Source organism: Pongo pygmaeus, chromosome 1, assembly GCF_028885625.2.
Source record: "Pongo pygmaeus isolate AG05252 chromosome 1, NHGRI_mPonPyg2-v2.0_pri, whole genome shotgun sequence".
NCBI classification, from domain to species: domain Eukaryota; kingdom Metazoa; phylum Chordata; class Mammalia; order Primates; family Hominidae; genus Pongo; species Pongo pygmaeus.
The window spans coordinates 115,643,603-115,670,285 of NC_072373.2; the positions used below are offsets into that span (position 1 = coordinate 115,643,603).

The 26,683-nt window shown below is 46.3% G+C and overlaps 1 protein-coding gene and 1 pseudogene across 1 annotated transcript in view; both read left to right on the forward strand.

Moving 5' to 3' along the window:
* The window catches only part of SYT6 (synaptotagmin 6), a 64,616-nt gene extending 48,061 nt beyond the window's left edge, over nt 1-16,555 (forward strand). The window contains exons 4-7 of the mRNA XM_054463315.2: nt 2,139-2,259; nt 6,605-6,776; nt 7,990-8,140; nt 13,770-16,555. Coding sequence (XP_054319290.1) covers nt 2,139-2,259; nt 6,605-6,776; nt 7,990-8,140; nt 13,770-13,841 — 516 coding nt within the window. The 3' untranslated portion in view covers nt 13,842-16,555. The remainder of the gene's footprint in view (nt 1-2,138; nt 2,260-6,604; nt 6,777-7,989; nt 8,141-13,769) is intronic.
* LOC129041412 (large ribosomal subunit protein uL13-like) overlaps nt 13,877-26,683 on the forward strand; it is a 90,675-nt pseudogene continuing 77,868 nt past the window's right edge.

Sequence of the window (26,683 nt, forward strand, 5' to 3'; positions counted from 1 at the left end):
GTAAGCCAAAGTGCAGAAGGGTGAGGGTTCCCTGGAGCAGCTTCCTAGGTGAGCTGGAAGGGCATTGCTCAAAAGCGGAGTGCAAGGACCACTCTCTCGAGAGTCACGAGTCCAAGCAGCTGGCAAGGCTTCTAAACCTGAGCAAGTTCTTCGTCTGTGAAATGGAGGGGAAAATGCCAACAAGCCTGCCTCGCAGAGTTGCTGAGAGCCTCACAGCTAGAAGTGATCTTCATGGAGGTGCTCCACAGGGGCTGGTGTGGGATGGCTGGCTCTGTGGAGGCCACGGGGTTCTGTGTGCAGGAGGGGTGGCTGTCTCCACAGTGTGCCCAGCCCTGGCCCCAGCCAGGCCTTTCCTGGGAAGCTGGGGGTATTCACCTTCTGCTATTCCTAGAATTTGATTTGGGGGGTGACTTTCTTTCGGGGTTCTGGACAAAAAGACAAATCTAGGGCTAGGAAAGGGGGGGCGTGTCCGGGCCGCCTAGAGGAGAGTGTGGTGAGCGCAGGCTCTGGAGGTAGGGGGAGACAGGGCCTTGGTTTATTCTCCAGAGGGGACCAGGGCTGTAGGAGTCTCCAGGAGAGGGTGGCTCTTTGCAAGGAGAATGGACAAAAACCCTGGTGTCACCCTCGACTCTTCTCTTTCCCAGAAGTCATTATCTCCTTAGAGAGGCCTTCTCTAGCTAAACATTCAACAACTATAGCCTCCTGCTGGTCATTTTGTATTCCACTTCTCTGCCTTTTGTTCTCCTTGATACTTTTGACTATCTAACTTATATACTTGCCTCTTTTATTGTCCTTTGCCCTAATAAAATGTAAGCTCCACTCGTAAAGATGGCAACAATAGACACTGGGGACTACTAGAGTTGGGAGGGAGGGAGGGGGCAAGGTTTGAAAAACTAACTGTTGGGTGCTATGCTGACTACCTGGGTGGCAGGACCATCTGTACCCCAAACCTCAGCATCACGCAATATACCTATGTTACAAACCTCTATATGTACCCTCTGAATCTGAACCTAAAATAAAAGGTGGAATTTTTTTTTAAGTTGAAATTTACTTTTTAAGTTCCATGAAGCCAGGGATTTTTGTCTGTTTTGTTCTCTCCTATATCCTTAGCACTCAGATCAACACTTAGCACATAGCAGGTGCTCAATAAATAGTTGTTGACTGACTGAATTACTGAATGGATGGATGGATGGAGGGCCTCATCTGAAATCACCCTAAACCCTGACCTCTTCCTCCTCAGACCTGACTCTGGGAGCCCCATGGGAGGAAACGTCTCCATATCTTGGAGTCCCTCCTCAAACCTGCTGGAGAAGGCTTCACCATGACAACGCCCTCCTTCATCAAATGGAGGAAGCAACCTGGCAAGGCACTGTTTAATGCCACAGATGGGTGTGCCTACTGTCTTTGAGGTTTTCCTATTCTTTCAGAAACTCCCAGGAATCCCTGGCCATGACAATTCTGGGGTCAGGAGAGGCAGCAGAGCGTGTGCTCTGTGCTGGGTTTATTTTTAAAGATGACCACATTTAAGGAGAAAAGAGAAAGTGGACCTGAGGCCTGGCATCAAACACTTGCCATCAGATGGGATGGCAAGTGTTTGTCTCCTTGGTTGGCTGTGGTTGACAAAGAACAACTGCACTGAGGGGCAGAAGCAGAAAAGAATCATGAACCTGCTGGGAGAGGGGACACCTGAAGGCTAGAGCATGTGTCTTGTCCAGGACGCTGTCATGACCACATGCCTGGATGGGCAGGAAGTCAAGGGGGTCAGTGACTGAGAAGGGTGAGCTGGAGGAGAACAGGAAGAGGCCACAAAGGGGCTGGTGGTTTGAGGCTGCAGCCAAGGGGCACATGGAGAGCAAGTCAGGCCAAAAGCAGAACAGCAAGGACCAGGGTCAGAATGTGGTTGACACTGAGAGGGAATATTGGAAGGGGCAAATTGTACTGAAGAGGCAATATTGTTTCCATTGCCTTTTATACCCGGTTACTCGCAGCATGGAGGCCAGTCCTTTAGTCTTAAAAACACAGCACTGTGTCTCCAAGAGCCTCCTCCTGACCCCAGAGAGCCCCAACAGATGCTGCACAGGACATGAGGCCCATGGTCTGCAAGCCCCTCATCTGCCCTCTTGTCTGCTTCTTTGCAGGAAAGCGTGGACTTGGGAGAGATCATGTTCTCCCTTTGCTACCTGCCCACAGCAGGCAGGCTCACCCTCACAGTGATTAAGTGTCGGAACCTCAAGGCGATGGACATCACAGGCTATTCAGGTACCTCTCTTAACCCGAGTGGCCTGCCAGTAGCCCAGATATTAGGATTTGCAAGGGTGTTCGGGGAGAAGGAGAAAGAATTGTCAGCATTCTTAGAATAGAAGCACCAGCTCTGGACGCAAACTGCCTGGATTCGAACTCCAGTTCTGCCACTTCTTTGCTGTGTAAATGATTTAGTTTTCCAGTCTGAAAAGTGGGAGTAATAATATCTTACATGGGTTGCTTTCAGGAGAAATGAGTTAATTCATGTAAATGTTCAGAATGATGCCTTACACATACAAGCACTCAGTAGATATCATCTGTTGCTGTCATTCTTTCTTTTAGAAGAGGGCGATAACAAGAAGTAAGTATATAGGATTTAAAAATTAAGGATAAGTTTTCTTATTTTTATGAGGCCCCAGGACTTCCGGAAGGGTTATGTCAAGTTTGAGTGTGTAAATGTTTGCCAGTCTATGCAGGCTTATGGCAGCAATTCTGTGCACTGAGCCAAGGAAACAAATCCACTGAAAAGCAAAATGCATTTGTATTTCAGGCTTTGCTGCAGGCCTCCTGGCCTCAGCCTCAGCACCAAGAGAGCTGCTAGGTACAGCAGGAACATAGAAATATGGTCTTATTCTAGCGACAGAGGAAATGCTTGTTTGGGGGCAGCTGCACAGAGACCTGCAGGATGGACGTAGTGTCAGAGGTTTGAGTCTTTCCCCACAATTCTGCAAGTTGTGGAAGGAGGTATTTGAGTTTGGAAATAACAGAGGAGTAGCTTGAGTCTTGGGAGCCTCCTTCCCTCATCAGCTCAGACTGCTCTGAGGAGTGAAATGGGGTGAAGCCTCTCGGTCTGGGCTGCACTCAGAATTGCAAATGTGGAAAAAAGCTCAGTTTGTTTCCCTAGATCCCCTGTCCTCCTGCTCAAGAGACTCTCGATGATTCAGATTACCAATGTAAAACCACTCTGGAGGTGCTTCTGAACTTAGCTAGGAATATATTAAAGATTTTTCCTCATATTTGCTTTGTATTCTTTATTTATTTGCTGGAAACCCCCTAAGTTGTGGAAGAAGGCATTTGAGTTTGGAAATAACAGAGGAGTAGCTTGAGTCTCAGGTATAATCAGTTGCTGGAAAGAGGTGATAGCCCAGCCAAAAACACCTGGGCTCAGGTGGAACCTGGTGCAGCTGGAAAAAGAGGACGTATCAGGCCTTGAAAACTGAAGTTTCAGGACAAGGTGGTCAGGAAACCCTAGAGTAACATGTGTTTGTTGCAGCTCTGAGTCCCTCAGAGCTACCTACACACATCAGGATGTGGGGAAGAGATTAACGGATCTCTTCTGGCCTGGCAAAAGCTTAGGCAACAGCAAGTCAGCTTCCCCTAAAATACAGCCAATGTAGATTTCATTTTAATACCAAAATAAGTGCATAACAGGGAAGAAAATTCACTGAAGACTCTCAAGGCTGCTGAGGGAAATAGGATTTTGCTGCCTAAGTCCCCACACTATCTTCTCTGGTGTAATTAAATTGATGCGCTGGAGAGAAAGTCTATGGTGAAGCTGCTGAGGTCATCACAAAAGCTGCTCTGAATCAGAGGGTTTGGGGTGTGAGATTTTTTCATGCTAAGTTCTAACCTCCCTTTCACAATTGCCCCTCTTTTTGACCTGGGTTTGGAACCTGTTATTAAACCTTGGCTTGATTCCGAAGATCCAGGGGTCCTCTTTTCATTACAGGTTTCTGTCTATTTTGTTCACTGATGTAAGCAAGTGTCTGGAACAGTGGATAAAACACAGTAAGAATTCAATAAATAGATATCGAATGAATGGATGGTTAAATTTACAGCATGAGGAACCTGGCCCAAGGGTGAAGCAGTGGGGGTGTACTTGCTAGGAGCCTCTCGAACTAGATCTCCTGTTCTTGAGGATGAGTTTGAGGTTTCCCTCAGCCCAGACTTATTTGATGTTGGACTAAGCTGGGGAGTGAATGGAGCTTATTAATTGCCTATTCTTGAATTGTGTGGCATTGACGTCTAAAACCCAGGATCTTCCTATTCTCCATGATCTAAACTAGCCCTGAGTCAATTCTCTAAGCCTATCTGCTAGAACCATGACACTAAAAATAGCACAAAATAATAATAAGGACCAGTATGCTACAAAGGGGTGGTGAGCGCATTCTAAATGCTGGATTTTGATGGCTCCCATGACAATGAGACTGAAATACACTGCTGGTCTTTGTGTCCCCTCCCTCAGCTGCATAGAGCATCATAGGCTGTTAGAGAGGAAAGGACCTCCAAGATCACTGGGGCCAGTATTCCACTAGAAACCACGGAATTTTGCCCCAGAAAAGCCTAGGGAATGGTCATCTGTCTGCTTGGCTTCATGGATGCTGGTGAAAGTGTTGGTTCCTGCAAGGGAAATATGTCCACTGAATTTTATAAATTTCATATCAGCCAGGCACAGCGCCTCACACCTGTAATCCCAGCTACTCAGGAGGCTGAGATGGAATAATCACTTGAGCCCAGGAGTTCAAGACCAGACTGGGCAAAACAGCAAGACCTTGTCTCTTAAAAAAATAGATATGCCTTGTAGGGGTGAACAGAGTTGGGGAAGGTTGCTAAGACATTTGCTCAGTGGCCCATGGGACAAGTGGCTCTGCCTCTATTTTTCCAAGCCTCATGATATGGAAATCTGCCCTGATGTGGGAGTGTATGGAAATAGGTACCGCAGGGGAATGAGGCAGCACCTGAGCAACCTCAAGTCTGGAGCCACTTTGCAAGGCAAGGTACATCCTTATGGATTTTGCAAGCTGCTGTGTTAAAGACAGGTCTTGGGGCTAGCTCTGCCCATCTGTCTACCTGAACCTGAATAATGTCCTGGGGCATATCCATAGAGAATGGAATCTGTGGAAACCAGAGCCTCATGCCGGTTCTCAAAACTCTTACTTCCTTTTTACTGAAAATCCCCGAGAGAGGGTCCTTTCAAATGTGTAGTTAGAGACAGCAGGTTGATTAAACACCTCATGGTCTCTCCATAAACCTAACCTCATGTCCCCATAGTTAAGTCGTAGCTATTGCTGCCACATGGATTAGTCGGCAGCTCATTTGGGTGTCTACAAAAATGCCTTTCAGGCTTGGGGTTTCTGATCAGGTGTCACAGTTCTCTCTAGTTTCCACCATGGATGTGTGCCTCAACTGCCATCTGAATGATGCCAGGCAGTACAGGGCCCTAGTGGGTGCTCAGTGTCCAGGAGATAGAACCATATGCCTATGAATCACCGAGCTGGGGAGCAGCTGCTTGGCTGGCACCTCCTGACAGATTCACAGGAGCCCTGGCTTCTGGGCAACAAGGTGTCTCAGCACATCAGCGTCTCGAAAGCTATTATTACCTGTGAGCCACCCTCCCATTTCTTGAGCTGTGCAGCATAAATAACAATTATGATGATGATTGAGACACCTGTGCTATGAGATACAATAGGTTTCACTTCCCTTGGATGAGTAGAAAATTTCAGGGTAGAAAGATGACCATGAAATACCCATTCAGAAAACTAAAGAAAACAAAAGAATGGGAGGCACATGGAAGTTCAATAAAAGCATCTCTTTGCAGGATGGAGAGAATCCAAGATCCCAGTGAGAAAGGAAATGTCAACCAGCTGCCCTGAGTCTCCCAGGGCCACAGCTCCCTCATTCTCCACTGCCCAGAAGTGGGCAGGGAACGGCTTCCAGGGAAGCAGAGTGCAGGGCCACTTCCCGCCTTCTAGATGCCAAATGCAAATGAGATTATTGAGACAATGGGACCCAAAATTATGTTGTCAGGTGGGGAGGACATGAACAGCATTGTGATTGTTGCTGTTCATTTCACTCTGACACATTGTGTCTCCTTGGCCATTGTTGAGTCCTATTTTCACCCTGCCCCAAAACCTTTATCCTTTGGTTTATAATTCTGGTAAAACAAAAAAGTCACTCAAAGAAAAGTACTCCACATAGGTAAAAGAAATAGTGTCATTGTTCAGCCTCATCACCTTTTTGAGTCAGCCAGCGATTGACGAGCTGAGATTTAGGGCTGTGAACTGCCTACCCATCGGCAGGTGTCATGTCTGATTTGGGGCCAGCTTCCCCATTAGTAAAAGTCCATTAGGCGCTCTCCCAAGAATACTGAGGTAGCTAAAGACTCTGCATTTATTAAGCACAGAGTGTCCTCAGAGACAGGTGTGCTACATAAATACAAGGTGGTTTAATTATTTTAACAACCCACTGATACCATCTGATGAGCAGCAGTAGGTCTAGGGCTTCAGTCCCTTTGCTGCAAATGATGTTTGCAGACATCTGTTCAACATACTCCATTCCCTTTTCTCTGTCCCCACTGGCACAGATCCCTATGTGAAAGTGTCCCTGCTTTGTGATGGGCGGAGGCTGAAGAAGAAGAAAACAACCATAAAGAAAAACACTCTCAATCCTGTCTACAATGAGGCCATCATCTTTGACATTCCCCCGGAAAACATGGATCAAGTCAGCCTGCTCATCTCAGTCATGGACTATGATCGGTAGGTAGGCGTCCTAGAGGGACGTAATTCCACCCCTCACTCCCACTCCAGCACCAGCACAGGGCTCCTTGACCTTAGACCTTGTGATTCAGGGCTCAGCTTTAGGGTTCAGGCTTCAAATCTATCTGTACCCAAGAAGGGTACAGGAGTTTGAGAAAGAGCATAGATTCTCCCTTAGCAAAGGTTCAAAGTTCTTTTCCCAACTGGCCTATTTCCGTCAGGGACAGCTCTATCCATCAGTTTCCCTGAATTCACCCCTTGCTATTCCCATTCTTCCATCTGGCATCAAATCCTATTATCTGGCCTTTGAAATGCCCCTCTATCCTCTCTATTTCTGCTGTTGCTACTACTGTCACCCTGGGATGGCTGTGCAGCCTCCTAGCTGACCCCTGCCTCCATCAATTCCTGACCCAATTCAGTCAACATACTAAGGACACATCTTCCTAAATGACAGCTTTCTTCCTGGACCTGCCCTTCTCAAGAACCGTCAATGGCTCCTGTGATCCAGGCTTTTCCCTTGGACTCTGACGGCCTTCCCTAATCTGGACCCAGAATATCCATCCAATCGGATCTCCCCTTCCTCAGATATTTTTCGTCTCTTCCACACATCCTGCTCTTCCATCTAGGCTGACTCAAAAACATTTTTCAACTACTCCAGTCCCCATAACTTCTCTCCACTTGTCACTTTAGCTAAAGGAGAAAGAAACCATGCAATAAAGCCTCAATACAAGACTTTTAGCCCAAGTTCTCAGGCATAGTATTGACGAACATACTTAAGGAATAATTGATGTTCTTACCGAGTGAATAAATCACATTCCAGCCACTGGGGTTTTGGAGAAATGGTGTTCAGAGGCTGTCGATTTATTTGCAAATACTGATGTCTCAGTGAGGTTGTAATGTGTTGGCGGGGTCAAATAAGTGAAGAGATTTAGACTGTCTCACCTCCCATACTCAGGCTATCTGCCCACCACTTCTTGAGATTCCAAACAAGTTTATAACCTTTGCTTATCTGCCTGTGTCCAGTGTCCACTGAAGGGGACTAGGCAAAGGCTTCACCGCCACTGACACCCAGAAGCCCTGACAAGCATCTGTTTTCAGAGCTCAGAGTTCTGAGTTAGACCCATCCGGCAGAGTCCTATCACCCCCCACACTGGACCTCCTTTTCTGAGGGCATGTCTGGTAGCCAGTGCTGGGACTTTTGTTTCTCCCTCAGAGTGGGCCACAATGAGATCATAGGAGTCTGTCGTGTGGGAATCACTGCCGAAGGCCTGGGCAGGGACCACTGGAACGAGATGCTGGCATACCCCAGGAAGCCCATCGCACACTGGCACTCCTTGGTGGAGGTAAAGAAATCCTTCAAAGAGGTGGGTGAGGTCACCTGGCCCTTGGCATGTTTGCTGCATGGCAGTGTGGGCTGGAGAATGGCAGTCAGCTGCGGTGACACCCTCGGCCTTTTGTGGAAAGGTGGGCATGAGGGCCACATGCTTCTTACCCAGTGCGTAATAGGCCAAAAGGAAATGGAGGAAGAAGGTGGAGGCTGCCAACACAAAGCCCCTGGTGTTGGGCATTTTGAAAGCAACACTGAGTTCTTAATGGAAAGCAAGAACTTTGAAGAAGACTTCCCAGCGGACCACTGTGCCAGGTCTGAAATGCTTTCACAAAGCCCTTGGCCAAGTCTGTCCTTTAGGAGAAAACCCCAAGGGGGTGAGATCAGAGCTTGGCAAGACATTCTACCCCTGTCAGAACAGTGAGTTCGCTGAGGCTCAAGCAAGGCAGTCACTTGGCAGTTTTCACTGCTTGGCTAGAGATGCCAAAGAGCAGATTCCTCCTCTTATGAATGTTGGTTCTCGCCCTTGTTGGGGAAGGGAGCATGGCCTCAAGGTGTCACGCTTTCTGGCTAAAGCTGTGGAGCTGGGTTGCATTGGGTTCTAACAGAGACGTAATGGAGAGAGCACTGAGCTGGGAGTCCCAAGACTTGGGCTCCAATCTTAGCCCCTCCTGACTCGCTGTATAATCTTGACCCTGTCACTTCTCCCTCAACTGCAAAGAAAATATCCCTTTGAGTAATATCTGCAAATTTCTCCACCCTCCACTGAATCCCACCAACTTAGGATCCTGTATTCTATCACCCTGGTGGTCCCCAGGGCTGCTTTTTCTCAAATGGATTGGAAGTGTGGGTGACCAAACAAGGCTTAAACCTCTCTCATAATATCTCATACCTTGGTCTGTATCCTAGAAAGCTGGGTGAATATTCTGTCATCTTAACAGGCTTCAAACCTAACAAGTCTAGAAAGCTGTATAAATTGGAAATTCTACTAATACAAAATAAAGCTTTATCCCTTTCGCTGCATGGCCCCTTGGCTTAAAATTGGAGTCACCTTCAAAACAGAGTCATCCCTCCCCACACTCTATGATGCAGAGAAGTCAGGTCTGCAAACCCATAGAACCTGCCGGCTCCCTGCCCTCCCATGGAGGACAAGCCCATTTCCGCCTGTTTCTGGCAGACTGAGGTGTCTCAGGAGAGCCTGAGAGCCAAGGGGATTGGACCCATGGAAACATAGGTGATAAGGACCTTGGTTGTGGGGGGATGGGGGACAGGCTAATTGAATCACCTCCCCAGACAGGCAGCATGTGCTCTGTGCAGCTCCTGCCCTGTGACCTTTGGGGCGGCATCAAGAGATAAAAAGAAGCAAAGTTTCTGGCAGTTGAGGCTTCATATTTCTGTCTTGTGGGTGCCTTGATTGTCCCATAGCTGTGGAGCTTTAATGAGTGAGGCCATTCCCTCATCTCTCAGCTTCCCCAGGGGAGCCCGTGCCCCTCTTTTCCAGAAAGACCTTTCTGCAGAGTGTGGGTGAGGAACCCACAGTACAGGAGGCGCTGCTGGGCAGAACGCTAGACAACCTGCAGACAGCATCCAGCACCTCACTGAAGGCTGTGTTGGTTCAACCCAGGGAGAGGTCATGACAGCCCCATCCACCCCACCACCCCTCCTCCCCTACTTATCATCCTTTGGAGATATTTAAGAATAGAACAAGTATACTAAACTGTTTAGGGTGGCTTAGGGGGAGGGCATGGAATGAGAGCTAAGAGGCCTCTGGTCAGCTATAGGGCCTTAGAAAACTCACTGCCCAGCCAGGCACAGTGTCTCATGCCTGTAATCCCAGCACTTTGGGAGGCTGAGGCGGGCAGATCATGAGGTCAGGAGATTGAGACCATCCTGGCTAACACGGTGAAACCCCGTGTCTACTAAAAATACAAAAAATTAGCCAGGTGTGGTAGCGGGCACCTGTAGTCCCAGCTACTCAGGAGGCTGAGGCAGGAGAATGGCGTGAACCCGGGAGGCGGAGCTTGCAGTGAGCTGAGATCGTGCCACTGCACTCCAGCCTGGGTGACAGAGCGAGACTCCATCTCAAAAAAAAGAAAACTCACTGCCCGACTCTGGTCTTTGGGTTCCTTGGTAAAATGAACCATTTTTGCTTTTCTAGGAAACTCTGACCCTAAACAATGGCTGGGCCCATGAGCCCCCATCTTGTGCTGTGACTGCCTTTCTAATCTTGAATCTGCAATAACCCATCCCTGTTACCAGGCTGGGCCTGACTGTGGAAAATGGAAAGTGACAGAGCAGCGGCTACAGCTGGGGGTGGGGTGTTGAGTACCACGGATGGGCCAGGACTTGGCCCCAGAATCACTCTCCTTCATGATGAATACAACCTAATTAAGCCAAATAATTGATTCCAAGTCCCTGTTTCTTTGAGAACTCTAACTCACTGGTTCAGGCTACAAAAGAAAGATAAAATAGAATCAAGCCCTTGAAAATGAATATTTGATGAGACAGTAATCGGAAAGTAACAGTATATGGAAAACAAAAAGAGAATAAATTGATATCCTTTGGGTTTACTTTTTTCCTGACCTCGCAGGCCAAGCTCCCAGGAACGCCCCCTCCCCCACACACGATCCTGCCATTTTCTGCTCAGCTGATCATTCTCTATATCAAGAAGCTAAAAATGACACTCATCTCGGCAACCTGGGATTTCCATAGTTCACGTTTATTTAAAATTGTCGCTGACACATTTAGCGCCCACAGTTTAAATATCTTTATTAAAATGCATGTAAACCCCCACAGGGCTGACGTTAAGTAAGCACCTTGTGTCCACGCGATGCATTGTGCTTGGAGGCAATCCTCCCGCTCATCCTCAGAGCTCACATCCTGCCTTCTTTTCGTTCCCGTTCTGGATATTGAGCAAGAACTTTGCCCCTGAAACTTGTATTTCCCATTTGTATAATCATAAAGAAATCTCCTCCAGCTCCTAGAAAGATAAATGGGAACATATCTGCAAAGCACTCTGTATTTATCTTGCACCTTTCTTAAGGGATTTTCAAGTGCTGTGATCATTTCTTTTTTATTAATGAGAACAGAGGGCATTATACTTGCTCACTTGTTTGGGGCTCAAAATAAGGCTGAGGGGAACAAATTAACTGAAAAGGTGTCTTTCCCTGCTGAAATTCTTTCATGAATAAAAATTCATTGAGCCATCACAAGTGGCCTTTCCCAGCTGCAGCACCAGCCCCCTTCTCTCTCAGCCCAGAGCCACATGTCATCATTGTTACCACACACAGGGTTGACCAGCGCTCTTCTCTAAGGCATTTTATTATGAGGGCCGGGTTCAGATCATATGCCAAAGATGTTAAATCTCTGTTGGAACGGGACCCATTTCAGAGCAACAAAAGACCTTACTGGAACACAGGCATTCTGAAACAATAATCTCCCTGTGTGCTGGGGACAGGTATGCTGCTATTTCAGAGCCACTGTAAGCTTCCTGGAATCATTCGCCTTTCCATTGTCCACAAACCCCATCTCCTCCCTTTGTTTATCTTCATAGGAAAACTCGGACTAGCAGGGGAGCCAGTGTTCCTTCTTCATTTGTTCTGGATAAACAGTTATGCTCCCTGCGACTACTCTTTGGGCTGTTACATAAAGGAAGAAAGACACTCTGTGTAGCCCTTTTATGTTTTCTCCTCTGACCTGGCCTATCAGTCAGGTTGTTTAAGTGGCATGCTTACTCAGGGAAGAAGCCAGTGATTATAATGTACCTTTCACTAACAGTAAAGGTTGTAACAGAAAAGTAGAACTCCTAAAATGAAGGTCTGTTAAATAAGAGCATTAGTAATCATCTGTTGTCACCTTCTGGTTAAGAAACACTTGAGTCAGAAGCCACAGTGGCCTCAAAAACCAGGCATTTATTTATCTAAAATATTTCACCAGGGAAACCCTCGGTTGTGATTTCATTCACGTGGATGCTGCAAGCAGAGAGACTGCCACCTGGAGTTAGGAGTAAGTACCTGGTGTGGACCCAAAGACGTTAGGTTGCTTATGACCTTTTGTCTCCTTTTTCCCCTAGTGTGGCCAAATGCTGAGATAGCAGCAGGACGGAGTGGAAAGAACACTTAGTTGGGTGTTAGGAGACCTGGTTTCGGGTCCTGGCTCTGCCCCTAGCTAGCTGTGTCTTGACTTCTCTGTCTTCGTTTTCTTATTTGCAAGAACAAGAAGGTTAGACTGGATCAGCTTCCAAGCCTGCCTCCAGTGCTGACATGCTAAGATTGCTTAGGTCTAGGTCAAATAATGGTGGTCATCGGTACCTGATTGTCTGGCCTTTGGTTAGTTGTAAAGATCTTCAGGTGGCCTGAACAGGGAGTCCTAAGAAGCCCATGAAGAACCAAGCCCAGAGAAGGGTAACGGAAGCTTTCCTTAGAATTGAAAGCATTAAGGTAGTTTAGTAGGTCTGGGTCCTTCCTGAACTTCGTGGGTTTCCCATCTACTCCGTAGGTGATGCTGGATAGAAAGTGATCTATTCCTCAGGTGGCTCAGCCCTTCTACGAATGGCTGTATTGAGGGAGAACCACATCCTCCCCTGACCCCGAACCTCCATGTATGCACAGATGCATAGTGTTGCAGCTTCTACTCAGTCCCCTCACTCCACAGTGGAGACCCTCAATGCTCATGAGAAGCAGAAGGGGCTGCACTTCCAGGTCAGGAAGGCCATCTTGACCACCTACCTACCTCTTATCTCTGGAGCTCTGTCCTGCAGACACCCACGACAGTACTGGGTCTCTTCAGCCCACTCCAAGGATGGGTGAGCAGTGGACACTGACTCACTTTGAAGTTATTAACATAAAGCCCCCAGGCAGGTCAAGAATATTCATGGGGTCAGATCCTTGCTCGGTAAACATTGCCGTGGTTATGACTGCTGCAGTGATGACTGGTTAAAGAAGGATTGAATGGCTCAAGTCCACCCAGCCTCAGCCCTCTCCTTCACTCCATTACGCCTCATTACATCACCTCTTTCACAGAAGGGTTAGAGTCGGGCTGATAGGAGGCAGTCTGTGAGCTAGGAGAGCTGGGGAGGAGAAAGGGGTTGCAGAAGCCCAGAAGGGTCTGCTCACACGTCTACCTCTCCACAAGTCAGGTGCAAATGCCCATAGGAAGAATGAAAAGCAAAGGAGACAGCTCAAAGCTAAAGCAGTATCAGATTTTTAGCTGTGCTATCAGCTCCCAGACAAATTGCTAATAATGCATGACCATGGGTTCTTGGTAGTAAGGACATATTCTGCACACTGCCTCTTTCGCTGCTAACACAATATGATTTTCAGTGTGAAAAATGGCTGAAGCACACAGAAATGGCCCAGTCAGAGCACCTCATTCACACACACACACACACACACACAGAGAGAGAGAGAGAGAGAGAGAGAGAGAGAGAAACAGAGAGTTAAGAAAGCTTTAATTATCTCTGCAGTAGGTCTTTTTGAAAATCAGGTATTCCAAACTAGAAGCTCTAAGCTGTTTCCCTTATGTTTTTGCATGGCTGACAGCAAAATTCAAGAAAGCTTATGAGAAGCTGGGAAAGGTGAATTCAGTGCATTGGGCCAGTTCAGTTTTGCAAGTTGAAATGTAAATTCCTTTAGCAATTAATAAACAGATTGTTCTCCTCTTTGCAGTGGCAGGGCCAAGCTGCTAGCTTCGACAGTGAGAGCTCGTGCCCATCTCCGAAACCACCTCCGACACCATGAGATGTGCAGCCAAATAACACAAATGGGACTCAGCAATGTTCTCTTTGCACTTGTTCAACCGTCTAAACAGTGTTGTGCAGTCGCAGCAGCGGCAGCAGCAGCAGCAGCCGTCCGTCACTCCAGAGTCTTACCTGCTCCTGTGTAGGTCAAGGCTGAGACACTTGTCATGTGGTCAGATCTGTCTTAGTCTTTTCTGTCTCCCAAGGTGATGTTTTTGTGGTTTTTCACTTTTTATGGGTCTGCTGGTATGAAAAGAAAAAAAAAAAAAGAGTAGGAAAAGACAAAGGGTGGAAAGCCCAGAAGTTGGTTCTAGAAAATACAAGGTACAGTTTTTTGGAAAGAGGTGGATTGAGTTTCTGAAATGCTGTGTCTCCAGCAAGCTCCACAACCCTGGAAAAGGAGGAGGCGTGGTGGGACTGTGGCTGCATTTTCAGTGCCCTGCAGGAATGGGGTGAATCCATGGAAGAGCCTTTGTGAGGTGAATTACTAGTCTTTGAAGCTCTTCGCTGGCAGGACATAAACCACATTGGGACCCTCAGTCCTGTGTTGAAATCACAAGACCTCTGAGGCGCTTGTGAGCCTTCAGCTGATGTGCAAGGTTCCTCACTCCCCTTCCTCGTTGGCTTTCCCCATGAATTGAAAACATCTTGATTCCTCATGGGAACTTAGTCACTTTCTTTAGGAATGATTCCGCCAAAACTAAACACGCCATATGTTTTCTGATGCACCACAGTTAATGATTGCATTTGTTTGAAAACAGGATCTTTGTCCTCAGAAATAACCTTCATTGTAAAGTAAGAGAGAAACATATGTTCTGGAATGATTTCTGCATTATACATAGCTTTATAATTCCATGAAGTATCAAGCTGCTGTTTAAAATGCCTAAACAGATTAAAGAAAAACCTAGATTAAATGTTCTTTTCCAAATGGGGAGTTTTGAAATCCAAGTAGCAGTTTGAGTCCATCTTTCTATGAAGAGTATGTTTTTGATTGAAACCGAGTCAGCGTAAGCCTATTTCAGCCCCTTTGGCTCTTTGACAATATTCATCTTAAACTTTAGTTCTATAAATTACTAAGTATTTCAGTGTTGTTTGTTTCAGTGGTTGTGAGGGTTTCTTGTTTCCTTTAGATCTTTACCTTAGGCCAAACTCAGTTTAGGAAAAAAAAATTGTTTGAACTATTCTGTGTTGTAATAGCACATTTCTGTTGAGTTAATAGTGGTCTTCCCACCAACCCCTAAAACCAGGTTGATTTGCTCAATCTCAGTTTGTATAACCCCAGTAAGTGCATGGAGGTGAGTTTCTACTTCGACTTGTGGTGACACAATGCCAGTTTCCAGCGCTGTGTGTACTACTTGCAAGAGGCAAGTCTGCTGAAGAACCCCTTCTTTTAACAGTGGAAAATCAAGAACAGAAAATCTGTTCACACACCTGTGTCTTATTCTTTATATATGTTACATGGTAGAGGAGCAGCGACCAATAAAGTATCCCTCATTTTAAACCAAGTTGTCAGATTTCTCTGCTGATAGAACTCTGCATAGTATCTTCTAGCCCTAAAAATGACTGAGTTGGGCATGAATTAACAGGATATTGTGGCAAAAGGAGTTTTCTGCTTACAAAAGTAAATGTAGATAATCCTAAACTCCAGCCTGTACTGAGCCTTAGGCTAGGGACTCATGTGTAAAGATGACTTTTCTCCCCAGATATCTTGTCATTGACAGGCCTTCCTAGTCTGGTAGTCCTGCATTTGGGTGTTCTCCTGAGAGTGAGAAAAAACCCAAGGTCATGACAAGATTCCTGGCAGGCGACAGACTTCATTATGATTCTGACTCTAGACTGACCCCATCAAGATAGTCGTTTCTGTCAGTGAACAGATGCTGTAGGCCTTGCAATTACAAAGGAGACAACTGAGTTTCCTGGGTCATAAGGAGTCCAGAAATTAGTGTGAGAAGTTCCTTCTGGAGGTGAACTCAAAATTCATGTCCAGCTGTCATCATTAAACCCTTAGGCAGGTGAGTATAACCCATTCTAACCTCTTGGAGAAGGGAGTGTGATCAATGTGAATCACAACAGTATTGCTCATCTGAGGCATTCCTTATATCCAAGCAGCTATCTCCCATGAGTGAACATCCCAGTGGTTTCAGAAAATCATTTCCTGAACAGATTCTAGCCAGCCCCTACACCACCCTGACCAACTGCAACCGCTGCTGCTCTAGCAGTCTGGGTCTATTCCTACAGGCTTGGGAGCCCACCCCAGGGAGGCTTTTATCTCCTGAAGCCTCATCCCCAGCACCCTCAAGGTAGACTAGTCCTCAGCCTGAATCATGAATGAAACCTGAACATCTGCCAACTTCATTATCTAGCCCAGTATCTCTTCCCTCACAGAGAAGAAAAAAATGAAATACAAAGTTGATCCATTTGTTGGCTTTCTCTGGCCAGAGAAACCTCTCAGGTTGTTGCTGTGAGCTTTGATGAAGTTGTGATAACCAGGGCCATTTGCATATAGGTTTTTTTTAAAAACATGAAAAGTTCCCTTCTCCTTTATTTAGCAGTGTTTCTGGGCTGAAAGATGCCCTCCTCCCCCTCTACGCTTACCCAGGACGTTAATTAATTGCATTGTCATTTAAAATATTATGTCGTTAATTACTCATTCGTGTCTTCCCACCCCGTCACAGCCTGGAGTTTTTATTCAATTAAATCTCTGTCTCTTGCCCATTTCTCTTGTCATTTTATGTTCCTGGGGTTTAGCAGTCAACACACGCACAGGGCATCTCAAAGCTTTCCTTTTCAATCTTTGCTTCACATGGATAACCACTTCCCTTCTATCAGAGGTAGAGCAGAAGGGCTTGTTTGTTTTTTGTTCTGTCCAAGGAATACCTGTGTACCTCATCAGGCTGGAATCCACCTGTGTTTTGTCAGGCTTGTGGCTCGGAGATCATTTGGCGCACAGGGCTCCGCTGTTCCCTCAGCTGTTCAGCTCAACAAGCAGCCCCTGCAGATGCTGAAGCTCCCTTAGGGAAGTGGGCCACACACTCACATCTGGGAAGTACGATGCTGTCACCCACCAGTAGAGGAATCCTGCTAACCATCGTAAAACATAATTTGGCAAAGCCATGGGAAAATACTATTGCAGCCTCAAAATTTTTTTTTAAAAAAAGAACATTCTAATGTAATAGAATATCTCTCTGCTCGCCTGCAGCTTTTAATTAATTTAGAGAGCAGTCTGTAGAGAGGGGAGTGGAAGGGACCATCCATTCCTGCACATCTGCATCTAAATGAGGGGTGCTCCACCATGAGAGGCCCAGTGAGCTGAACTGCTGACAGCAGCACTCTACTGCCTGAAGAGGCAGCCTCCCCTTACCAGTGGCTTCCCATCAGGTCACCCAGCAGCCAGCAGGATGCAGCAATGTGCTGGTCACATCTAGAGCTGATAAACCAAAGGGGTCATTGTGTCTGTTAGTATAGGCTGGGCTATGCTGCAATTACAACCTGCAGATTGCAGTAGCTGAAAACCACAAAAGCCTATTTCTCATCCATGATAGGCGCCCATCACAGGTCAGCTAGGAGCCTTGCTCAGCTATCACAGGTCAGCTAGGAGCTTTGCTCATCGTATTTATTCAGGGGGACTCAGGAGGACAGAGTAGCTGACATCTCAAACACTGCTAGTTGCCACCCATAAGGGAGAAGAGCACTTGGAAGGGTCTCCTACTGGCCTAAATGCTCTAGTAACACGTCACTTTTCTTCACAGTCCACTGCCAGAACTACTGATAGAGTCTCACAAAAAAGGCTCGAGTTCCCCGGGGAAAGAAAAACTGGAAATACTGAGTTAGCAGCACCTGGGAAGACCCACAGTGAATGTAAACAGGCCTGTGGAGGCTGACAGCTACTGAACGATGGATTCAGAAACACTAACACAGGCATCCATGTGTTCTATTGATTGTCAAATGACTTGCCCACAGAAAGCTTTTAGTCTAGTACAATGGCACTGAGTAACAATAGTTCAAGGTAGAAAATGGAAGTGCAGTTAGGGAGGTGAAGTAAAAGGCTATGGAGGTCCAAGAAAGAACATCCCAGCTCAGCAGAATGAGCGGCAGCTTCAGGTGCGAAGTGGCTCTGATCTAGGCGTTGAGGCTGAGTGGGATTTGGAAGTGTGGAAGTTGTGGGGAGGAGGCATATTGCAAACTGAGGGGCCCACACAAGTGAAGGTCCAGAGCCAGAATGCCTAGGGCTGCCACTACCCTGAATCTAGCGGAGACAGTGAACCCCCTGAGTTCAAGTGTTACCCTGCTTGCACTAGTCAGCCCAGGCAGAGTGCAGGACTTCTGCCCATGGAGCCCTGCTGTCCCCAGCCCTGGCCCCAACCCACCAGACTCTAGACCTGGCCCCTGTGTAGCTCTTGCCAACTGCCTCCACTGGGAACTGGACCTGCTGCCCCACCCTCCATTGGTGGCTTGGCACCTGCTCCTCTGACTTTGAGACAGTCTAGCGGCCTCATCCCATCCACTTAACCAGCCTTTCCTCCCTGGGCTATTTATCAACCAGAAGCCACTTGGGACTTTATGATCTGTGCCACATCCTGCTCTCCTTCAGGGTGAGCCCTATCCAGAGGTCTGATTCCTTAGTAGAAGGAACAGGACCAGCCTCTCCCCAGCTTTCCCTTGGCTGGTTCATAGCAGCAAGCCCATGTGGAGATACTGGAGGTGAAGAGATGGGCAGGCAGTTGTGGCCATCCACTCAAGAGGGAGTGTAGGGCTGACCCAGACACAAGCAGAGTACCTGTACAACATGTGGTGGTCACAGCCAGATGTGGCGGTTCACACCTGCAATCCCAGCACTTTCAGAAGCCAAGGTGGGAGGATTGCTTGAGCCCAGGAGTTTGAGACCAGCCTGGGCAACATAGCGAGACCCAATCTCTATTTTTTAAAAATTTGATGGTCACAGAGGGAAAACGCAACACCACTGACAGCTGAGCTCATCTGAAAGACAGGGAGAGGAAAGGGGGTTTCCCAAGTGTTGTATGTTTTTATACCTTGGAAACTAAGTGTTCTATGCCTTCCACAGGAACCAGAAATTCAGCAGAGCAAGAAAAAGTGATGAGTCCCATTTGGGCCAAACTGAGTTTGACATGCTGGAGGGATGTCTAGCAGACAGCTGCAGTTCAAGACGCAGCCTGGCAGCGAGGTCAGGTGTGAGATGTTAGTTTATAGAAACCTTACACCACAAAGCGATGTGAAGACAGGAGGCTGACGCTGCTAAGTGAGTACAACTAAGCGAGTACAACTAGACGAGGGAGCCTAAAAAGAGGTTCTTCAGGAACCATCAGCATTTAGAGGTCAAGGGAAAAGAAAGTGAAGTGAATCATGATGGAGAGGTGCCCAAGCAAGGTTGATTGATGCAAATGCTGATGAACAAAAACAGATCAATCAAGGGCTTCCTAAAATGATTCTTCATAACAAGCGAATCCAAGTTGCTTCAATATAACTCAATTCACAAAAGTCCATTTTCACCTATGTTTGCAGGGCCCCAACTCTTTTTTTGTCTCCCATCAGCTCGGCCCTTGATGTTTTAAAAAGAACTGTGTAAAATATACATAACATAAAATTTACCATTTTTAATTGTGTGGTTCAGAGGCATTAAGTACATTCACATTGTTGTGCTAACATCAACGCCATCCATCCACAAAGGTCTTTTCATCTTGCAAAACTAAAATTCTCTACCAGTTAAACACTAACACCCCATTCCTCCCTTCCCCCAGCCCCTGTCCACCACCATCCTACTTTCTGTCTTTATGAATTTGACTACTATAAGTACTTCATATGAGTGGAATACAACAGGCTTTTTCTTTCGTGGCTGCTTTATTTTACTCAGCATCATGTCCTCAACAGATGTTGTAGTATATGTCAGAATTTCCTTCTGTTCTAAGGTGGAATAATATTCCATTGTATGGATATGCCACATGTTGTTTATCCATTCACTCACCCATGGCTATTTGGGTGGGTTCCATGTTTTAGCTTTTATGAATGATGCTACTATTATTGTACACTATAGGTGGGCAAACATCTCTTTGAGACCCTGCTTTCAATTCTTTTAGGTGTATACCCAGAAATAGAATTGCTGGACTATACAGTAATTCTGTTTTTAATTTTTTTGAGGAACCACCATATTGTTTTCCATAGCAGCTGCACTATTTTATTACATTCCCATCAGCACAGCACAAGAATTCCAGTATCTCCACATCTTCACCAACCCTTGCTTTTATGATAGTAGCCATCCTAATGGGTGTGAAGTAGTATCTCATTGTGGTTTTGACTTGCATTTTCCTAATGGTTAGTGATGTTGACCATCTTTTCATGTGCTTAGTGGCCATTTGTGTGTCTTCTTTGGAAAAAATGTTGACTTAAGCCCTTTACCCATTTCGAACTGGGTTGTTTTTGTTGTTATTGTTGAGTTGTAGGAGTTCTTTATATATTCTGGACATTAATCTTTTATCAGATATGTGATTTGAAAATATCATCTCCTATTCTATGGGCTGCATTTTAACGCTGTTGATCATGTCCTTTGAGGCACAAAAGCTTTTAATTCTGATGAAGTCCAATTTGTCTTTTTTCTTCTGTTGCTTGTGCCTTTGTATCCAGTAAATCATCACCAAACTCAATGTCATGAAGATTTCCTCTGTTTTCTTCTAAGAGTTGTATAGGTTTAGCGCTTTACATTTAGGCCTTTGATCCATTTTGAGTTAATTTTTCCATATACTGTAAGGTAAGGGTCCAACTTTATTCTTTTGCTTGTGGGCATCCAGTTTTCCCATCATCATTTGTTGAAAAGACTGTCCTTTCCCCCACTGAATGGTCATGATACTTTTGACAAAAATCATTTGACCATATATGCAAGGGTTTATTACTAAGCTCTCTGTTCTAATTATTTGGTCTATATGTTTGTCTTTATACCAGTTCCATACTGTTTTGATTACTGTAGCTTCAAAGTAAGCTTTGAAATCAGGAAGAATGAGTCCTTCAAATTTGTTCTTTTTCAAAATTGTTTTGGCTATGTAGGGTTCCCTGAGATTCCATATGAATTTTGGGATGAATTTTTCAATTTCTTCAAAAAACATCTTTGGGATTTTAACAGAAATTGCCTTGAATCTGTGGGTTACTTTGGGTAATATTGGCAGGAACCCAACTCTTGAAGACACTATAATCACTCCACAAGGTGCCATTTGCTGACATTCTGTCAATAAATCCACCTCTGCTCTGAGAACCCTCCTGATATACACATATTGTGATCCTTGGTTACAGAACCAAGTACATGTGGAAGTCAAACCTAGCTAACCAGACCTTTTACACTAAACTCAACTCTTACCAATTCCCTGTGAAAGTCATCTCCCACAACTGCAAATGTCCTGGCCCAATTCCCAACCCAACAACAGAACTCAATCCTGAAGTCCAGCTTCTCTCTCCTGCCCTACCTCAGCCCCAGAATGCTCAAGAACTTCAACTGGGCTTACTCACATTATGGCAGGCTCACCTCTTTTTCTACATACACATGGGTATTTACTCATCTATTCATTCAAAACACATGTGTTGAGCATCTAGTGTATATCAGGTATCATGTTAGAGATGAGGACATGCAAATTTAATAATAATAATAATTAACATACACTAAGCAGTTACTATATGCCAGGCATTGTTCTAAGTGCTTTACATGCAAAATCTCATCTAATTCTCCCTCCAGCCCTAAGAGGGTAAAGAGCTTGCCCAAGATCATGAAACTGAACCCAGGTAATTAAATCCCAGAGCTCACATGCTTAAGCATGACGCTAAGCTGCCTTCTAACAAAACATAGCTCTTTAAGGAGCTCACAATTCAGAGGAGGAGACAAACGAAGAAATAGAAAATTACTCTGTAATACAGTAAGAGCAAAGCTTGAGAAATACCAGAGATTTAAGACATCCTAGAGAAGGATTACCTAACCCAGACAACTATGCCTATTCCTTCATGGTGTACCCCTAAATGTACCTTCTGAAACCCCAGCCTCATCCCTTCCAGGAGAGGGTCCCGTCATGGCCTCTTTGAGAACCATCAGCTGTGCATACTAATTTGATCCCCCATATCAGTTACTCCTCCAGGAGCAGCTGAAGAGTTGTGGGATCTGCCTATCAAACCCAACCCTAGCCAGTAATCCCAAACGACAATGATGCAAATGATGGACAATGCAAGGAAGACTGAAGCTGGTATAACTTCACAGCTCTACTGAAAAGCAGTGTTGAGCTTCAAAAAGGCAGGAGAGCTCACCACGCTGTTACAATATGCAGCTCCAGACAAAACCTGAGCCATGAGACTTGACAAAAAGGGAAATTTGGTGATGAGCTGATGAGCTGCCACAGGAGAGGGCAGACAATACGGAGGGTTCACAGGAACCCTGCAAACTCAGGCACTGCCACAGGCTAGCTCAGCTCTCCTGCCTCCTTGCATCTCTTTCCTTTCAGTACCAGAGTTGTGACTCACCTCCTGCAGCAATCTCAGCTGAGGGCGACTAACTCACAGTAAATTAGTACTGGGGAAAGGAATGGAGGAGATATGTGACTCTTTTCCCTGAGGTGGCTCTTTTATCCATACAGTTTGGGGAAGTTTGGTGACACATCAGAGATTATCCAGAGATACACAGAGCACCAATGTGGGCAGATGCCCCAGGCTTTCGTGAGCCATGTAGCATTTCTGCTTTTCTCTGTGGCTTCACCTTGCAGTCTGTACCTAGGCTAGGTTTGTGGGAACATTTCAGGCTGGAGCAATAAGGAATGAAACCTGGGGCTAGAAATTCTGTTTGTGGAAATGTGAGTCCCTGAGATGACAGAGGACTTGCTAATCATAGTTGAAAGGGCTATGGCCCGTTGTACCATGGTCTTTCATCTCTCTGGAAAAATTACCAACAATGACACACAGCAGTTACAATGGATTGTGAAATCAAAGAACCAGACAAACTTCACACATTGTCTTCCTTAAATTACTAAGAACTTTCTTTGCCGAATGATCCAAATATAACTGACTTACTGTGCAGAGAGATTCCTCATCTGCCTCCTGGATGCTAACCTGTAGCTGTCCTCCTGCCCCTGGCTCTCCCTCTCCCTGACAAGGAAGTAGGGGTGAGAGGGGGGTGTGAAATTGTATTCTTCAGTTTATTTAATCCCGGTGGCTACCTAGCATGTGAAGATAGATTTGCCTCTTTGACACCAATACATTTGGTAAGCTCAAGAGCCTAGAGGCAGAAGACCTGGGTTAAATTCTGGCTCCTCGAGCCTCCCCAGTCTGCCCTGGATGGATCACTTATGCTCTCTGAGCCTCACTTCCCTCATCTGTAAAACGGGGATGACAACGTTCATGGCAGTGGTCAGGCTCGACTTCTGACCCCATTGTGAGAACATCCTGCAGCCTAGCTGCCTGGACAGTCTCCTCTTTCTCTGAAGGCCCCTGCTCAGCCTTTACAACCAGGTAACTTGTGCTGCTCTTAAGCATGGAGAGGGTGGCAGGAAGCAGAGGGGGGGTGTAAGGAATAAATCAAGTGGCTGGATAATTACTTTAGAATAACTTAAGCACTGAACGTGGAAGAGAAACAAAAGTGATGACATTTAATGAATGTGTCAGTTGATATCTCACTCATTCCAGCTGTCTTTTAAAATGTCAGATACCCCATTCCTTTTCCTTGCAGCTGGAAGGTACATGCTAAAAACAATTCTGTCCCAGTAGGTTAGCACGGGCACATAATTCAGAAGCAGGAGGTCCTAGAGGCTGCGGGAACAGGAGACAATACCCATCACCCTAGACAGCTGGACGCTGCAGCTGCTCCTTGCGCCCCGCACAGGGCCATTCTCCTAGCTCTTCAGCTACCTTCTTGCTATCAACCATAAAAAAACACACAAGATGTCGATGCCAAGAGAAAGACAGTCAGTGTGCTTTAGAGTCCTTTCCCCTAGTTTGTGTCTCTTCAAACTTCTCAGGGCTTGAAAGTTTTCGAGAGAAAACCTTAGCTGAACTCCAGGGAGAGAGAAAGCCAGGAGACGCTTGCTCCAGAGAACTCCAGGCTCAGGCATTTCCATTCTGAGCTGATTGGCCCTTGGCTCAGGCGTCTATAAATACCAGATACTGCTTTAGAGACAAACCAGGGGAACAAACCAGCTGGATTTTCACTTTGGGGGAAAATGTGAAACCAAGCGGTACCAAACAGTTTTCATCTCAAACTCCAACCCTTACCCCCTAAAGGGAGCTTCCTCACTTTCAGCCACAGCTGAGCAGCCGCCTCTTCAACCTCACAGGGTGCTGAGCTACAAGGAGGAGGAGCCGCTAAAGAGCAAGCAAAAAACTGGCGAGTGTCAGACAACCCAGAAACGGAAGTGACCTCGGCAGTCCGAAAAGTTCCAGCAACCCCAGCTTATTGACCCGAGCGCAGCTTCTGGCTTGAGGAGCAGAGAGGGCCGTGGTCTTCTAGGACATCTGGGGAGAAGCGCAGAGTGAGCTAGTGTGGGACAACTATGAACAGCTCAGCTTTGGCCAAGCACAGCCGTTCAGGGAAGACACAGTGACAGGTCAGAGCAGAGGCCACCCTTCCACTGTCCAGTTTAGAGCCAGGTTGTGCCGGGAGTCCATACCAGCCCCTCAGGCGAAGCCGGAGCTCCACTGCCTCAGTGCTCCCTTACTGAAGGAGCAGAGCCCAACCACGCCCACGCTCACCCCTGCTGACCTGCTCACCAATGCTCAAAGTCAATGGCTTATTAAAGGACGTGTTTCCAACCCATGTTCTCCTCGGCTGCCAAAGTGCCTCCGGCAGCCAATCAGCCCCTCCCTCCTGGAGGTTCTCTCCTTGTCTGACTCTGGGATCCTGCATGAGATCCAGCTTTGCTGCCATCCTGACTCTTCTGCACACCTCCTCGCAGTGAGAAGGCTGCTCCAGCCCTCCACCCTCTCCCTGCACACTCTTACCCATCTCACGTCCACCTCCACTTCACCTACCGCCTCCACGCCAGGGCTGATCTGTGTCCCCAGCTACCATTATTCTTCTCAGCACCCGGCCCAAATTGTCACCTGCCATTAGACAAGGCCCTGAGATATCCTGCCACAACCTAAACCCAACATATCCTTCAGAGCCGCTCCTCAGCCTCTGCAGACTTCAGCAGCATTGTCCCATCAGTTTAACCCTTGACTCCTCTCTCCCTCAATCCGCCAGCATGTCCTATTTACTTATTTTGTGTCGTCTCCTTCTTTCTTATCTCACTGCCCCACTCTCTCTGGGCCCTCACTACTTCCCACTACTGTTATCTCTCCTACTGGAATTTCGACTTCTCACCCTCATGTATAACAATTGAGAGATTAAAAACTCTAATACCTTCTGGGGCTAAGCAGGTGTAAATGTGTGAGGCTGTAAAACAAATGTAGAGTTGTAGGTTGTGGGAACTGGAAGGTGAAAGCTCTATTTAAAGACATTCAAATGCAAATTAAAAAAAAAAAAAAAAAGGCTGGGCACAGTGGCTCATGCCTGTAATCCCAGTACTTTGGGAGGCCAAGGCGGGTGGATCACTTGAGGTCAGGAGTTCAAGATCAGCCTGACCAACATGGTGAAATCACGTCTCTACTAAAAATACAAGAAAAAAAAAAATAGCGGGCGTGGTGGCGGGTGCCTGCAGTCCCAGCTACTTGGGAGGCTGAGGCAGGAGAATAGCTTGAACCCAGGAGGCAGAGGTTACAATGAGCCAAGACTGCGCCATTGCACTCCAGCCTGGGCAACAAGAGCAAAACTCCATCTGAAAAAAAATTTTTTAAATTTTAAAAATTTTTTTGAAAAGCTAACACTGTTGGGCAAACTAATCAGATTCAGCCCCTGGACAACTACTTCTGATCCCCTAAAAAGCTGTTCTCCACTCACCTACTAATTTATTCATCCTAAAACCTTTGCCAGGCATCCCACTATTACTCATAATTTTTTACTAACTCCCCTTTTGCCCACAGAAGGAGAAAGGAATGATTAATGTTTGCATAGAGCTTTAAAAATTACCAAGCACTTTGCCTTACATGAAACTGACAATGCATTAATCTGGTGTTCAAAACACTTCATGAGTCTTCAGCATCCGTTTCTATGGCCAAATGCAACATCCTCCTCTCACCATAGTTTGTTTATACTGTGTATCTTCAGGATGTCCTCCCTAGTCTCAGGAAACCTAATCCCACTTATTCTTGGGGCCTAACTACAGCCTCTCCAGAAAAGCCTTCCAGAACAGCCCCACAGGGGTTAATGCTTTTCCCTCCCATACCTTGAGCCGGTGCTGGGCACACTCCCTTATTAGAAGCTGGTGTCCTATTTCTTCCATGCCGTTTCTCGCCTGGCTCCCACCCGCTGCCCTGCACATCCAGGTGCCCCATCATGGGGAGCCTGTCAGAGAGGAGGCACCTACAGCCAAGAGGGGAGGACAAATGAGCCACAACCAGAGTCAAGTACCCAGATTCAGAATACCCAGCATGGGATTCAGAAAACAGTTAACACAGTAACCCCACAAACATGGTCTATGATGGACAATGCAAGGAAGAAGTCTTGGTGTGATTTAACAGAGGATGCTCTCCATCAGCGACTCAAACTTTACTGTGCATTTGAGCCATCTAGAAAGCTTGTTAAAAATGTAAATTGCTACCCACAGAAGTTCTGATGCACTAGATTGGAGCCTAGGAATCTGCACTTCAACAAGCTGGCTGGTGATTCTGATGCATAACAAAGTCCAGGCACATGCTTCAAGGAACATTAAGCCCAGAATTAGAGATGTGGCTTTACCTGGCATGGGATGGTTGTTCCTAAGTTGAGAAAAC